This window comes from Hyla sarda, chromosome 2 (assembly GCF_029499605.1).
Source record: "Hyla sarda isolate aHylSar1 chromosome 2, aHylSar1.hap1, whole genome shotgun sequence".
Classification (NCBI taxonomy): Eukaryota; Metazoa; Chordata; class Amphibia; order Anura; family Hylidae; genus Hyla; species Hyla sarda.
Window position 1 is genome coordinate 486,185,670 of NC_079190.1, and position 16,594 is coordinate 486,202,263.

The following is a 16,594-nucleotide window of genomic DNA, read 5'->3' on the forward strand; positions in this document are numbered from 1 at the left end:
GATCGTAGACTTTGAGGCCGGGAAACCTGAGGCAGAGGCTCAAACGAAGCGCCCTGAAGGGCAACCAAAATAAGGTTAAGGTCCCAAGGCGCAGTGGGGGACCGAAGAGGAGGGGCCTCGTGGGCCACTCCCTGCAAAAAGGTGTGAATATGAAGGTCAGACGCCAGAGGGCGCTGGAAAAGGACCGTGCCAAAACCTGCCCCTTATGGGAACTGAGGGCAAGGCGTGTCTCCAGGACCAATTGTAAGACGGACAGGAGATTCGGCAGAGAGAAGGAGAAGGGAGAAAGGGAACGGGCCTTACACCAGCGGAAATATGCTCGCCAGGTACAGTGGTAAATTCTGGCGGACGAGGGCATACGGGCACGGAGCATAGTCCGAATAAATCGGGAGGAAAACCCCAGAGCCCTCAAACGCAGCGGAAGTGAACTGGGGTGGCAGAGGGGCCCTTGGGAGAGAAGGTCGGGACGGTCCGGAAGGGAACGTCTGCCACGAGGCTGACCACGTCTGCGTACCACACGTGACGGGGCCAGTCCAGAGCCACCAGAATCGCTGAGACTCCCTCCGCCTTGAGCTTCCGGATGACCCGGGGGAAGAAGCTGAAGGGGTGGGAAGAGGTAGGGAAGGGCGAAAGGGGTCCAAGGGACCACCAGAGCGTCCATTGCGAGCACCAGGGGATCCCGAGATCTGGACACAAAGTGAGGGACTTTCCTGTTCTGACGAGACACGAACAGATCCACGTCCGGAGTGCCCTACAGGCGGCAGATCTGATCGAAGACCTCCGCGGATCCGCGGTGGCACGACTTAGGAATTCGGCCTCCCAATTTTCGATTCCGGGGATGTGCACGGCCGTGAGAGCTGAAACCTGAAGCTCCCCCCACCCGAGCATCTTCGTCAGAAAAGCAAGGCGACAAATTGGAAATGACCCTCGGGAACCGCAAACCTGAGGAAGCGCTGGTGGGCCGGAAAAATAGTGATGTGTAAGTAAGTATCCCGGATGTCCACAGAAGAGAGGAACTCCCCTTGATCCATGGAGGAGACAACGGACCTCAGAGATTCCATCCGAAAGTGCCGGAGGCGCACGTGTCTGTTCAGGAGCTTCAGCTCGAGCGAACCGAGCCGTCCTTCTTGGGGACCACAACGGGGTTCGAGTAGAACCCCGAAAAGCGGTCCTGAGAAGGGACCGGTACAATCACTCCCTGGGCAAGGAGAGTGCTGAGGGCCACCTGAAAGGCTGCATCCAAAGCTGTGGATCGGGGAGGGCGGGACCGGAAAAACAACCTCCCGAACCCAAGAATCCCGGATATGCGCCAAACGTCCAAAAAGAGGGACAGGCGACCCCCCACCCGAAGGGAAGACTCGGATGGGGGCGCACTCTGATGCCGTGGTGGGCTTGCAGGTCCCCAAATTGGCAGAGGGGCGTTTGGAAGGAGGGCCCGACTTACAGGAGGGACGAGCCTTGAAGGAGGGAGCCCTCTTCTACTGAGAGTCCTGGGGCGGATCCGTGCGGCCCGAGAAACGAAAAGGGCGAAAGGAGAAAGTTCTCCGTCGCGGATCCGAACGGCGAGGCTGATTTTGCAGCAACAAAACTTTTGCCCCCCTTGGCCTCCGAAATGATCTCGTCAAGGCGTTTGCCAAACAACCGAGATCCATGAAACGGAAGTTCAGTGAGGGAGCGCTTAGAGGCCGCATCCACGGAGCGCCTGAGGGCCACTAAGTTGCCCCAGGCAAAAGCCGCGGAGCGAGCCGACTCCAAGCAAGCCCAGCAGAGGTAGTCACCTGCATAGGCGAGTTGTTGCGCCAGTGCCACCAGATCACTGGAGGAGGTGCCCGCCAAGATCCCTTTGCACAGTTGACCAGCCCAGATAGACAGGGCTTTGGACACCCAGGTGGAGGCAAAAGCCGGGGACAAGGCCAAGCCAGCCGCCTCAACGGGGAATTTCGCCAGATTCTCAATGCGCTTGTCTGACTGATCCTTGACGGAAGCCGCGTCAGCCAGTGGCAGGGTAGTCGACTTGGACAGACGAGACACAGGAGGGTCCACCGTAGGAGGAGAGGACCACTTGGTAATTAACTCCTGCGGGAATGGAAAGAGAGCCCGTAGCTTCTTGATCCCGCGGAAGCGCTTGTCCGGTCGCTTCCAGGCCACTTCCAACAGCTCATCAAATTCAGCATGGGGGCTGAACACCTGGGGAGTCCGCTGAGCGCGGCAGAAGGAGACTTCTGGGGCAGCCCCAGAAGTTCCCGGGTCCTGCAAGTGGAGATCTAGAAGAACCGCCCCATCGCGAGCAAGCGCTCCCAGGAGACAGGAGGATGGAGCGCGCGCTGAGAGAAGACTGGCCGGAGGATGAGGAGGGGGGCCAGGGAGAATGGTACGCTGCTCCTGGAGTGGGCGGGGCTAAATGCCGGCCCAAGCCACGGGCTAGATTAGCAACATGCCCGCAGCTCCGGACCTGCTGCACTGAAGCCCGGCGGCGTGTGCCTTTGCCGCCCGAGCAGGACACTGCAGGAGACGGGAAGTAAGAGCAGCAAGCGCAAAAGGTGCGCGCTGCCCGGTCCCTGACAGGAGGCGGCCCCCATAGAGGGAAGCTGCGGCCATGAACTAGAACGGCCGCAGCAGAGGGGGCGGGGCCAAGTGCAGGCCCGAGCAGCGGGCTAAATTTGCAAAATGCCCGCGGCTCCGGACCTGCAGGAAACAAGAAAGTGCCCAAACCTAAGCCGGGCGGTGAGGTCTGCAAGCTCGGGGCACTGCAGGGAGGTAGAGTAGTGCGCAATAAGTGCGTGCCACCCGCGGTCCCTGTCAGGAGACAGCCCCCATAGAAAAAGCAACAGCCTATAGAGAAAACTGCAGCGGGAGAAGATAAAAAAGGGGGGGCCCAGGCCTCTCTACCTGTGAAGACAGGGGCATTAACCCCGAGGTCACAGACAGACAATATCCCGCCATAAAACCCAGAAATCCCATTAACCCCTGGCCATGGGGAAGACCCATAGAGACCCCTAGCCCTGCCAAGTAGGGAGAAGGGGGTAGGGAGGGAGGTGATATTTACCCAAAAGGGTACCTCCATACTCACCTCAAGTTTGCGACCAGCTACTGCCACTTGCCTTACGCAGACATGGCGAACAGGGGCGAATGGGGGACCCAGACCAGAGGTACACCACCAGGTGCTGGTCGTTGGCGAGGAGGAGTTGACAGCCCATCCATCAATGCACCGTGCCCCTAGCTCACATGTGGGGGAGCACGCTCCTGTCACCCCATGCTAGATAAAATAAAAAAGGGAGAAGATCTAATTAGGCCCTGAAACTAGGAAAAACAGAATAGAGCCAGGTCTGGAGAGAAACCAGACCTACGTCTAGCCTCTGACACAAAGCTAAAACGGAGTTTCTCAGAGCCAGCCTCCTAGTGGCAAGCAGCATATACCCATGGTCCTGTGTCCCCCAATGAAGCGCTCGAGAAAAAGTATTTTTAATACACAGTGTCAGAAGCATGTGGCCCAGGGTCAACAACATTTGCTCATTGACAGGCTTGCCTGCAGCAACCAGTCAGTAAGTGCACATGCTGTCCATGTGCATTACAGGGCATATTAAGGTATGCCTGGCATAAGGTTATCACAAACTGGAATGTGTAGCAACTTTAACAAGCTTAAAAGACATGACCGATACATTCAAAACTGCACTTTTAGAACAAGCCAAGTTGCATATTGTTCTTTTAAAATCTGTAAATACTAACAGATGGGCACCAACAACATATACATCTTCTCACATCTAAACTAAGTGCTGTACAATATAATTTGGAAGCACAAGTAATCGCAAAAATTTACTTCTGATAACCTCATATACAGCTAGAGGTTTTTGTGTGAAGACATCAAATCTGGGTGGCTTAAAGGAGTAGTCCAGTGGTGACCCAGTGGTGAACAACTTATCCCCTATCCTATCCCTAGGGGATAAGTTTGGGATCGCGGGAGGTCCGACCGCTGGGGCCCCCTGCGATCTCCTGTACGGAGCACCGACAGCTCGCGGGAAGGGGGCGTGTCGACCTCCGCACGAAACGGTGGCCGACACGCCCCCTCAATACAACTCTATGGCAGAGCCGAAGCGCTGCCTTCGGCAATCTCCGGCTCTGCAATAGAGATGTATTGAGGGGGCGTGTCGGCCGCAGCTTCGTGCGGGGGTCGACACCCGCTATCTGGCCGGAGAGCCTGGCCCCCGTACAGAGAGATCGCAGGGGGGCCCCCCGCGATCTCAAACTTATCCCATATCCTTAGGATAGGGGATAAGTTTTTCACCACTGGACTACCCCTTTAACAACAAGATGACCAATTATAAAAGACTTGTCACATTTACCATAACCTGTACTATAAACAATACTGGTTAATGATTAGACTTACCTGTTGTGACTCTTTCACTGTCTGTATATCATTTTGTTGAGCTGAAAAAGTTGATATAAATGATTGAGGAGATACTTGGGAAAGTACAGGAGGAACCATAGTTGGGTACGACTGAGGTGGAATCATTCCAAAGCCAAGCATCTGTCCTGTTGGTGGAACTGGAGCCTATATTAAAAATAGTTCAAATAAAATAAATCAAGCTGAATTAAAATAAAAAATTAGGACCATACTAGAATGGCAGTAACTAGGTTATAGAACATACCTGACTAAGTAAAGGATCCTGAGGCATTCCCATCATCCGTGGCTGCACTGCTTGAAAGTGATCCATGGTTGGAATTTGTGCAAACGATGCTGGGGGCTGCATGGCCTCCCCAGGGAACTGACTAACACAACAAATACAAGACACATCAATAACTAAAACCTAACAAGTTAGGTATTTACAAATTGATAAATGTGTGTGTCGCGGTTCGAATTTTTCAGCAAAAAAGTAAAAAAGGGAGATTTTTTATGCTCACCGTAAAATCTCTTTCTTGAAGGATCCATTGGGGGAGACAGACCATGGGTGTATGCTGCTTTCACTAGGAGGTTCGACACTATGGCAACAAGAGAAGTCGGCTCCTCCCAGCAGGGTATACCCGCCCACAGGCACCTGAGGTAATCCGTTTTAGTCCCAGAGCAATAGGAGAAGACCGACAGGTCAAGAGAAAACCACAAACTGTCCGAGCAATCAGAAGAAAAGGCAACTGAACATACCTTCGGACAGATAACTGAAATAGGAACACCAGAAAAAAGGGGGGGGGGAGCTGTGTCCCCCAATGGATCCTTCGAGAAAGATTTTACAGTAAGCATAAAAAAAATCTCATTTTCTCTATCGGCTCCATTGGGGGACACAGACCATGGGACGTACCAAAGCCGTCCCTTGGGTGGGTAAGGAATCAGACAGGTGGACTGTTGGACCACCGCAGCCTGCAACATCCTAAAGCCCGATGCGAAAGCATGAATCTGGTAGCACCTTGAGAAGTGTACAAAGACGAACAGAACTGCAAGGCCAAAGCCACGTAGCGGAGAGCCCAGGATGCCCCGAAAAACTGGTGGAATGAGCCAAACCCATGAAGGGTGGTCGTAGAAGCAGGTTGTCCTATACAACGACCTTCCGGGAAAACAAAAAAGGGGGGTCACACTGCCGAAAGGAAAGATTGACTGAGAGATAAGTCCGAATAGCCCTCACCACAACCAGGTTGTGGAACAAACGATTCCAGGAATGAGAAGGGGCCGGACAAGAGGACGGTAGGACGATGTTCTCATTGAGATGAAAAAGTAAAAAAATAAAAAAACATCTACCATACCACCAGGAAGGGAGAACGGCAGGAGAGAGCTACCAGCTCTGACCCCTCCTAACAGAGGTAAGAGCAATAAGGAACGCCACCTTCCAGGGAAGGAGGCGAAAAGAAATGTCCCTGAGAGGGTCAAAAGGGGCGTCCTGCAGAGCACCCAAGACTAAGTGTAAGTCCTAAGGGAAAAAAGGGGACTAATAAGGAGGGGCAGCTTGAGCCACTCCCTGAACTAGGTTCGGATATGATAATTGAACGCCAAAGAACATTGAAAAAGAATGGAAACGGCCGAAGACCAACCACGACCGGAGAAAAAAAAGGCTGAGTTTCACACCAACATAAATAAGACCGCCAGGTATGGTGGTAAACCTTTGCAGAGGAAGGCTTGTGAGCCCTCAGCATGGTGTGAACGACTTGGGAAGAGAAACCACGGGTCCTCAGAACCGCTGTCTCAACGCCACGCCGTCAAAAGCAGAGACGGTAAATAGGGGTGGCACAGGAGACCTGATATAGCAGGTCTGGACGATAGGGAAGGTGCAGAGGTAAGTAGTACAGGAGCCTGACCACGACAACATATCACGCCAGCCAGGGCCAGTCTGGGCCACGAGAATGGCGGGAACACACTCTGCTGTGAGTTTCCTCAGGACCCCGAAAAGAGAGGAAGGGGAGGAAACAGATAAGGTAGGGCAAAGCCCGACCAAGAAGAGGAACGCTTGGTTGTGGCGGGACGTGCAGAGGTCCACGCCTGGAGCGCCCCAGAGGATGCAGATCACTGCAAACACCTACGGATGTAGGGATCACTCGCCTTGGACGGCTGAGAAAGACCAAATCCCAGAAACGCCCGGAATGAAAAAGCGCTGAGATAGCCGGAAACCTGAGTTCCGCCCAGAAGGGAAGTTCCCAAGAAGCAAGCAAAGAAAGGATTGCCCTAGGCCCCAACATGTTGAAGGGACAAATGCCCCAGACCGGCCGGTCCTTGAAAACACCTCCGCAGCCCGACAGACTGGCAGGGAGGAGCAGGAAGGAGCACCCCCGAAAAAGCAGGGGGGAAACGAAGCCACCATAGAAGGGACCGACAAGACTGTCGAGTGACTATGGAGACCTGTCCCACCGGAAGAGAAGCACCAATTGAAGAGGTAGGTGATTAAACTGGGCAAATGGCACGGCCTTCACGGCCCCCGCTAACCGACCCAGGACATCCATGCAAAAGCGAATGGAAACTGGAGCAGGGTGCAGAAGTCATCAGACTCTTGTTAAGAGTCAGCCGATTGGTCAGCAGAGTTGAAAGCGGGCAGGGGCAGTGTCGAACTGGAGCCCCAGGAAAGCGGTTGGACTTGTCCCGAATGACCATCCAACCGAAGAGAGACAAGGTTTGGAGGTTGAGACAAAGACTCTCCAGGATCTGGGCCCTGGCTGGAACTCTGATCAGAAGGTCGTCCAAGTAAGGAATCACGGAAACAACTGTTGTCCGTAAAAGGGGCTATCACAGGCACCGGGACTTTGTTAAAGGTCCACGGAGAAGTGGCCAGACCGAAATGGAGAGCCACAATAGAAAAGAACCATCCAGAACAGCAAAGCGGAGGTATTGTTGATGACTGGAACAATGAGATGTGGAGGCAGGCTTCCTTGATATCCACCGAGTAACAAAATTCCCCATGAACCAGGGACGCCAGCACTGAACGGAGAGACTCCATTCAGGATGGGAAGCAGAAGATGATGGCTGAGATACTCGAGAACCAAGATTGGGCGGACAGAAACGCCTTTCTTGGGGACCACAAAGAGGTTGGAATAAACCTCGAAAACTTTCCCCTGAAGGAACCAGGACAATGAATGTGCGCAGTCCAGGCATCCCGGAAGAGTAAGAGGCGAGCAACCACCCGAGAAAGGTCGGCGGGTGGGGACGACCCATCAGGTCGAGGAAGGCCTACGGGTGCCAGATGGGGCTGCAAAACGGCCTTAACGGATAGCCGACCTCCGGGAGGGACAGGTCCGGAAGGAGGAAGCCCTCTTCCCATGAAGGCGCCCGGCTGGACCCCCTGTTGGTACCCTGTGTGGCACCAAAGGTCCGCAGAACCCGAAGGAGGACTTACGATGGAAAGCGGTTCTGTGAGCCGTATCCAGAGGTAATAAAGAACTCTTTTCTGCCCGACGCCTCACTTCCTGAAGGAGGCGTCCACATTCCAGGCTTTAAGCCACATAGAGGGACGGTGGCTACCAGGTAGCTTGTGGCAAAGGCAGCACAGTGGCTGCGCATGGAACAGAAAATCTCCAGCTGCGGAGCATCGGGCTGGATTAATTAAATTCTCCTGAGGGATCTTGAAGACTACCCTGCCGGAGTTGGGAGACCACTCTGAAAGGGCCCTTGACCCCCAGGCCGAAGCAAAAGCAGGAAGAACCTGCTGTCTCAAGGCAAGGTTTGCCAAAGTCTCCACCTTCATGTCGGCTGGATCTTGAATGCAGCCGCATCAGCCAAAGGCCCGGTAGGAGCCTTAGAGAGGCAGGAGACCGGTAGATCCACAGTTGGAGAGGAGGTCCACCGAGCAAAGAGGTCCTTGGCGAAGGGATTCCGTGCTTGAACCTTCTAAGTTTCCTGAAACTTCTTGTCAGGGTGCCTCCAGGCGGATACCAGCAGGGCGTAAAATTCTGCGCTAACTGAAGGTCTCGGGTGCCGGTCGGGCACGAAGAAAAGGAGACTTCTGGAGCCACGTCCGAAGTTCCTAGGTCCTTTAGATTGATGGTGTATCTTATGGCCGAAACCAATGAGTACACCACATCAGGCATCCGTGCGTTCCTTTAAGTCGGAGGCCGAATCAGAAACCTCATCCGCAAGTTCTCCAGGTGAATGGGAACGAGGTGAGGCAGCCCTGGAGGTTGGGCACGATTAAAGGAAACTTCTGGAGCCACGTCCGAAGTTCCTGGCTCCTCTAGAAGGAAGGTGTCTCATGGCTGAGACCAAGGAGTGCACCATGTCCGACATATCCGTGTGGTCCTCTGAATCAGAGGCCGAATCGGAAACTGCATTCACAAGTTCTCCGGGTGAATGGGAACGTGTGAAGTGGTCCTGGAAGAGGGGGAGACTGACCAGGTACGCAGGTCTGGAGAGCCAGAGCGGCGACCATGGGAGAGTCCTCTAGGGGAGTGACGGTTGCTACAGGGCGGAGTAACGGAGCGATGCCTGTGAGGGGAGCGCCCGTGCCTGCCAGAAGACTCTGAGGAGGAAAACACCCCCATGACGCAGCGAGAGCATCAGTATAGGAGGAAAGTGGGACCCTCCGGAGGGCCGGGAGGGCCTCTCCAATGCAGTCACCACATAACGAGAGACCTGAGCCAAGTCAGATATAGACTGGGGGAGGAAGAGAACCCAGGCTGGAGGGGCGGCCTAACCCACCGGGTCTGGTAGACAACCGGGGTAGAATAGCAGGGGGGTCTGGGGGAGCAGTGGAGCAGGCAGAACAAGTGGTTCAGCAGAAAGACATTTTTGAGATACAGCTTTTACAGATTTAATGAGTGGCTAACACTCCAGTTAACTGTTTAGAGGGAGCAAATGGGTTCAGCAGAACCAGGCATTTTGGAATTACAGTTTTTACAGACAAAATGATGAACTAACGCTCCAGTTGTCTGTGCAGCCCAAGTCTGTGACCCCAGGGCAGCTGCTGTGAGGAGAACTCTGTTCTAGTGTTGACAAAGAAGTGAGAAATGCCGGCCAATAGCATAAGAGGGGCGGGCCAGGAGCAGGGGCACTGCTGATTGGCCCCTGCCTCTCAACACGCGCACAGCGCTAATTGGAGGCTAATTTGCGCCTCTCGGAAGCCCCGACAACAGAGGGGGTGGAGCTATAGCGCCCTCAGCTTCTGATAAGCTCAGTAATGGCGCCCACACCGCTCCTCTCCCCGAGCGCACGTCATTCGCATATGAGCTTGCGGGGAAGCAAGCGAGCGAGCGAGACGCCGCCGGCAGCCGACTGCTGCCGAAAGCGAAAGTAAGCCGGCGCTTCATGCGCCCGCATAGTAAAAACGCCACAGCTGTCAGCCGCTTAAACATACACACCACACACACACACACACACATCGTTCAGGAAAGTGAAAAGTATAGTGCCCTCTGAATAAAGATGTGCCCCGGTCCAAAAATGCTCCTGCTCACCACAGTTTTTTTCAATAAATATAGAAAAAAAACCTGTCCAGGTCAGCCCCTGAGAAAAAGTGAGCTAAAAGTGAGGGTCTCCAGAGGTTACAAGGCTGTACCTAGGAGAAAGGGAATATACTCACCTCAGTCAGAAGAACTTCCCTCATGAAATCTTCAGTCACCTTTCTGTCACCTGCATCACGCCGAGCTACCATGTGCGAGCGAGGCGAGCAGGGAAATAGGGGGACCCGGACTCATGAGGTACAACCCCAGGCGCTGACCGTTGGCGAGAGGGGGTTAACAGCGCATATACGCAATGTCTGTGTCCCCTCAATCGCAATGGGGAGACAGTGAGCCGCAGTTCCTGAATCCCCACCTGAAAACATGAAAGAAAAAGGAATAAAAAACTAACATCCCTAACTAGGAAAATAATAAAACATAAAACCTGGTCTGGAGAGAACTCCAGACCATGTCCACCTCCTTAGACACTAAGCTTAAACTGATTACCTCAGGTGCCTGTGGGCGGGTATACCCTGCTGGGAGGAGCAGACATCTCTTGTTGCCATAGTGTCGAACCTCCTAGTGACAGCAGCATACACCCATGGTCTGTGTCCCCCAATAGAGCCGATAGAGAATAAATAAATATCTCCGGGCACGGATGCTATTCAGTCTCAATGAATTGGACTGACTCATACAAAACCACAAACAAAAGGATCTATTGTGTGTTTATACCCTTACTGTACAGAAAATGGCTGCCACAGTGCAATCAAAGCTTACTGGTTAGCTCATTGCCAGTAAGCTGGTATATCCTGCCAGGGAGGAGCAGACTTTTTCCTTCGTGTCAGCCTCCTAGTGGCAGAGCATAACAGTGACCCCCCGACATACGATAATTTCAACATGCTAAAGGCATGCATGTTCAAGGCAGCATCAACATACGATGCTTTTGTATGTCGGGGCCATCACAAACGGCTATCCGGCAGCACTTACTGCCTCAGCTGCCGCTGGATAGCCGTTTACGGTGCCCCGTGTGCTCCGGTGATGGTCTCCTACCTGTCCTCAGGGCTCCGGAGCGTCCACTTTGGGACCCCCTCCATCACTGGCGCTCTCCATCGTAGTCATCACGTCGCACGCCGTCCCATCATACTATAGGAGCGGTGTGCGTAGTGACGGCGACGTGAGAGCGACATACCCGGGCAGCGGAGACGTTCCGGAGCAGCGGGGAGACCACGGGGACGCGGCGACAGCGATGGACCAGGGCAGCGGTGACGCGTCCGGAGCGGTGGGGACAGGTGAGTACAACTTCCTATACTTTACACGGATCCCTCAACATACAATGGTTTCAACAAACGAAACAATGGTTCATTTGGAACGGATTACCATCGTATGTTGAGGGACCACTGTACCCAATGTCTGTTTCCCAAATGAAGTGAGAAAAACCTACAGATGTGACCACATCTCATTTTTCCTGAGCATATAGCTCTGAAAACACTGCAGCCTCCAAGTCAAACAAATGTGAACTATGGGAACACACACACTGGTCTTTTAGAAGTCATTTACACTGACCTACAATTGTTACCCATTGATAAACTAGCATGTTTTAGTCCAGTTATTACTTATCTGTACTCACAAAGGAGGCTGAGCAGGTGAAGCAGAGGGGCTTGATGCCTCTTTCTTTGTATCATCAGTGGCTTCAGGCTCATCATCATAATCGAATCTGTCAAGTAACTAAGAGAAATATGTTTACTACTACACTTATACAAGTTAGAAGGGCATGCACTCTTAGTCGACATTCTAGGAAGAGTCACCTTGTCAAAAGTAGTTTTCCTCTCAGTTTGATGTGATGATGTATTAATTTGAGAAGAAACTGCTTGTACTTGAGCATAAACATTTTCATCAACAGTTGGAGACTGTGGTTTGGGGGGCTGCTGGAAAGTCTGCAGAATCTGTTGAAGCTTTACAGAGAAACAAGTCAGTATAAAAGTTTAAATAAAGTGCAATCATCTCTAAAAGTTCACAACCAACTAAAGTAAAAGTAGAACTACATTTTGGCTAATATGTTAATTTAAAGACCTGCCAACAACTTGAGAACGTGTTTATATTTCCCATCCTATGCAAACATAGTTATGTCAGAATAATAACGTTCACCTATTCACACAACTAGAAGACTTTATGAGTACTACTTTCCCATGACTAACTCCAGGCAAAGGGCAGGAAAGAAAAACCAGAAAAGACCGTACAATGTGTTTTAGAGGTAATAGATTTACCTGTTGTCCCTGGCTGCTCTGAAATAACTGAGCTACAGCAGCAAAAGCATCAGAGTTTGGTAACTGGGGAACAGGCACAGCTGGGACAGAGCTAGGAGCCTCTTCCGGAGGGTCCAAAGGCAATGTTGGAGGAGGGGGAGAAGCTCCTGCATAATAAAAAAAAAATAATAATTATATTTAATATTACACTGGCTTGCAAGCATGACTGTTTTATAAGATAATATGGATACAACATAAGTCTGCAGTAGACCTTTTGTTTAGACAGTACTCATCCCTATTAAGTAGATGTTTTTCACTTTTGTGATTATAAAGCTGGGTATCAACTTCTGTACATAAAAAAAAATAACAAAAAAAATAAAAGGATTTGTTTTTGTAATTTCTAAGGGATATAAACATCCCCCCTTTTCAGGTTTGTAGGTTTATTCTGGCATCAAATTCTGGTGCACTGTGCCACATTTTAGCACACAACCCAAAAAAACAGGTCAGGTTTAAGTTAGTAAATCAGGGTAAATATTCAACTGCTTTGCTTAGGGTGCACGCACACCACGTTTTTGCTATACAGTTCCCGTATGCGGTTTCCGGTTAAAATCCGTACGGAACCGTACAGAAAACTGTAATTGTAAACCGTATGTCAGCGTCTTCTACGTTTTTGTCCATTTTTTTTTTTTTTTTTTTTACCAGTACCCAAAATCATAGTCTACCACGTTTTTTGGTCCGGGTTAAAACCTGTATTAAACTGTACACTTTTTTTCCTTTTTATCATGGGAGTCAATGGTCAATGCGATTACGGTTCCATCTGGTTTTTGACACTGCACATTTTTTTTTCTTGGAATTTCAATCAAACAAGTGAAACTTTATTCAAAATGGAGTGAAAAGTTAAAAACTTATACATTTTCTTAAAAAACGGACGCAACCGGACATCATTTTTCAAACCTTACAGTTTTTAACCGTATACAGGTTGAAATTTGTACACTCGTTTTGATAGAGTTTAGTCTGGTTTTGAGGAATCAGTTTTTCATCAAAAACCTGATACGAGAACTGTATTGCAAAAGCGTGGTGTGAACCCAGCCTTAGACAAATAAAACATGCACTTTTATTGTTTTGGCTTTGCAAAACAAACCGCTATAAGGGTGCATTCACAACACGTTTTTGTAATACAGTTCATGTATCAGGTTTTTGATGAAAAACGGATTCTTCAAAACCTGACTAAACTGTATCAAAAAGTGTGTGCAAATTTTAACCCATATACGGTTGAAAACCGTATACTGTTTGAAAAATGACGTTCGGTTGCATCCGTTTTTTAACCCCTTAAGGACAGCCCTTTTTCACCTTAAGGACTGACCACTGTCACTTTAAACATTAATAACTCTGGAATGCTTTTAGTTATTCTGATTCAGAGATTGTTTTTCCGTGACATATTCTACTTAAACATAGTGGTCAAATTTTGTGGTAACTTGCATCCTTTCTTGGTGAAAAATTTGAAAATTTAGCATTTTTCTAACTTTGAAGCTCTCTGCTTGTAAGGAAAATGGATATTCCAAATACATTTTTTAAAATTCACATACACAATATGTCTACTTTATGTTTGCATCTTAAAATTGACGTGTTTTTACTTTTGGAAGACATCAGAGGGCTTCAAAGTTCAGCAGCAATTTTCCAATTTTTCACAACATTTTGAAACTTTTTTTCAGGGACCAGTTCAGGTTTGAAGGGTCTTCATATTAGAAATACCCCATAAAAGTCCCAATTATAAAAACTGCACCCCCAAAGTATTCAAAATGACATTCAGTCAGCGTTTTAACCCTTTAGGTGTTTCACAGGAATAGCAGCAAAGTGAAGGAGAAAATTCACAATCTTCATTTTTTTACACTAGCATGTTCTTGTAGACCCCATTTTTGAATTTTTGCAAGCGGTAAAAAGGAGAAAATTTTTACTTTTATTTGAAACCCAATTTTTCTCGAGTAAGCACATACCTCATATGTCTATGTTAATTGTTCGGCGGGCGCAGTAGAGGGCTCAGAAGGGAAGGAGCGACAAATGGTTTTTGGGAAGCCCCTATGGTGCCAGAACAGCAAAAAAAAAAAACCACATGGCATACCATTTTGGAAACTAGACCCCTCGGCGAACATAACAAGGGGTAAAGTAAACCTTAATACCCCACAGGTGATTCACGACTTTTGCATATGTATAAAAAAATAAAAAAAATAAAAATTTACCTAAAATGCTTGGTTTCCCAAAAATTTTAAATTTTTACAAAGTGTTAAAGCAAAAAATAGGGTTAAAGGTAAAAAACTGGACAAAACTGTATGAGATGCAAAACGGACTAAACTGGATGATGTGTTTGACATACAGTTTACAATGTTAAGTCAATGCATAAAGTTTTCTATACAGTTCCATACAGTTTTTAACTTGAAACCGTATACGGGAACTGTATAAGGCTGGGTTCACACTACGATTTGAACAACGGTTCCCGTATACGGCTGGGAGGAGGGGTGGGCGGGGCTTAATCGCGGCGCCCGCACTCAGCCGTATTCGGTCGACCACGTTTTTTGCCTACGGTCGGGAAACCGCATACGGCCGAAAAAGCAGCCGGCCGGAGGCTGCGGATCACTCCGGTCGGCTCATAGACATACATTAACTACGGTTCCCGAATACAGCTGAGTGTGGGGGTGCCGCAATTAAGCCCCGCCCACCCCTCCTCCCAGCCATATACGGGAACTGTAGTTCAAATCGTAGTGTGAACCCAGCCTAACAAAAACGTGGTGAGCATGCACCCTCAAGTCTGACTAAAACAAGTGATTTAATTTGTTATAGTGTACACAAAGGTCCTACCTTCTTCATTAGCAGAGCTGTCCGCCAATAATTCAGTAGCTGCAGCACCTGCTGCCATATCCAATAATGGCTGTATGATCTCAATTTTAAACACTCCATTTTTTTGCCACAAGTTCAATACCCGGACAATCTTACTCTAGAAAAATGGAAAGGAAAAAAGGTTAGTTGCACATATGTTAGTAACATTTTGCAACTAATGACATAGCAAAAGAGCCTACAACTAAGCAATTCAGATTGGTTCAGGAGATTTTACTCACCGTAAAATCTCTCGTAGCCTTCATTGGGGGCCTCCTTACTGATGGGTATACGCTCTTGCCACTAGGAGGCGCTGACACTAGGGGAAAAAAAAAGTCTGCTCCTCCCTGGCAGGATATACCCGCCCACTGGAAGTGAGGTAATCAGTTTTGTCACAGAGCAGAAGAACCAAGAACATGTCCAAAGGACCCAAGAAAAGAATCTCGGATAAAAAAAAATAAAAAAATAAAAAATAACCACAACCGGATAGGATCATCCTGACTAAGAGTGAAGAAATCGGTGGGTGCGGTGTCCCCCAATGAAGGCTATGAGAAAAAAAATATATATCTTTCACGGTTGCTCTTCATTGGGGGACACCTTAATTATGGGACGTACCAAAGCAGTCCCCTAGGGTAGTAAAAACAACCAGAGAAAAGGAATCAGTCCCAAGACCGAACTCACGTGTGAACAAGGCCTGCAGATGAGTCCCCAGGCCAGAGACAAACTATGGCAGGACCCGAACAGACTGTGGCTAGCCCAGCTGACGCCAGCCATAAACTCCTCCAAAAAAGAGGAGAGAGTCAAGAAAAAGCCCTGTTGAGTGCTCCCAGAAAAAATAAAAAAATAAATAAAAAAAGGAACAGGGATATTGTATCATCTCAGCTGTAGAAACGCACAACAAAGATAGTCCCCCTAGAGGAGGGAAAACAAGGGTGGCCAAGATGAAACTCAGGTACTGACCATGTCAAGCACCCTGATCCCGTACCCCCTGTGGAAGGGGAGTGGCAGGTGTTCCAGACACAGTAGGAGCAGGGAAATGCTGCCCCACAGCCACGGGACCAGAACTGGGAGGATGTAGCCCCCAAGCCCCAGCGACAACCCATCGCTGCATGGAGGAGCCACGTGTCCCCAGGGAGATAGGAATCCTGCACACTGGAGATGTGCAAAAATACAAGACATATGGAGAGCCAGTCCGGATGAGGATTAAGGCAACAGAGAAGGTGCCCGAGCCACCCTGGACAGAACCCCCAGAGGTACCTGGAGGGATAGGCTGAACTGACTGTCACCCCAGCAGGAACCATGCCAGAAAACTGCGGAAACAATTTGCCAGGAAGCCCCGAGGCACACCCAACCGAACAGAAGGAAAGGTGGGCTCTATACAGACAGAGCGGCCTTATCATATGGAGGGGCAGACATGTGTACCTCACGAGTAGTGGGGAACCAAGACTGCAGACACGAAACAAACCGCAGACATCCAAAAGACCCTGCAGGAAGGGAGGTATGCCTCTAGCAGCCCAACATTGCAACCTTGGGAAGGGAAACAGAGTGATGCTGCTGTAGCTGAGAAAGTCCCTGGAGCCTGCAGAAAAAAACCCACACCTGATCCCCTAATGGCGCCACTCCACAAGACTGTAGGCGCAGAATCA

The 16,594-nt window shown here is 49.7% G+C and overlaps 1 protein-coding gene across 2 annotated transcripts in view; it reads right to left on the reverse strand.

The window, feature by feature from the left end:
• The window catches only part of SCAF4 (SR-related CTD associated factor 4), a 144,836-nt gene that overhangs the window by 86,849 nt on the left and 41,393 nt on the right, over positions 1-16,594 (reverse strand). For both annotated transcript variants that reach the window (XM_056559542.1, XM_056559541.1), the window contains exons 5-10: positions 14,934-15,069; positions 12,102-12,247; positions 11,643-11,789; positions 11,465-11,562; positions 4,647-4,767; positions 4,385-4,549 (exon numbers count right to left, since the gene is read on the reverse strand). In XM_056559542.1, the coding sequence (XP_056415517.1) occupies positions 4,385-4,549; positions 4,647-4,767; positions 11,465-11,562; positions 11,643-11,789; positions 12,102-12,247; positions 14,934-15,069 (813 nt within the window). The remainder of the gene's footprint in view (positions 1-4,384; positions 4,550-4,646; positions 4,768-11,464; positions 11,563-11,642; positions 11,790-12,101; positions 12,248-14,933; positions 15,070-16,594) is intronic.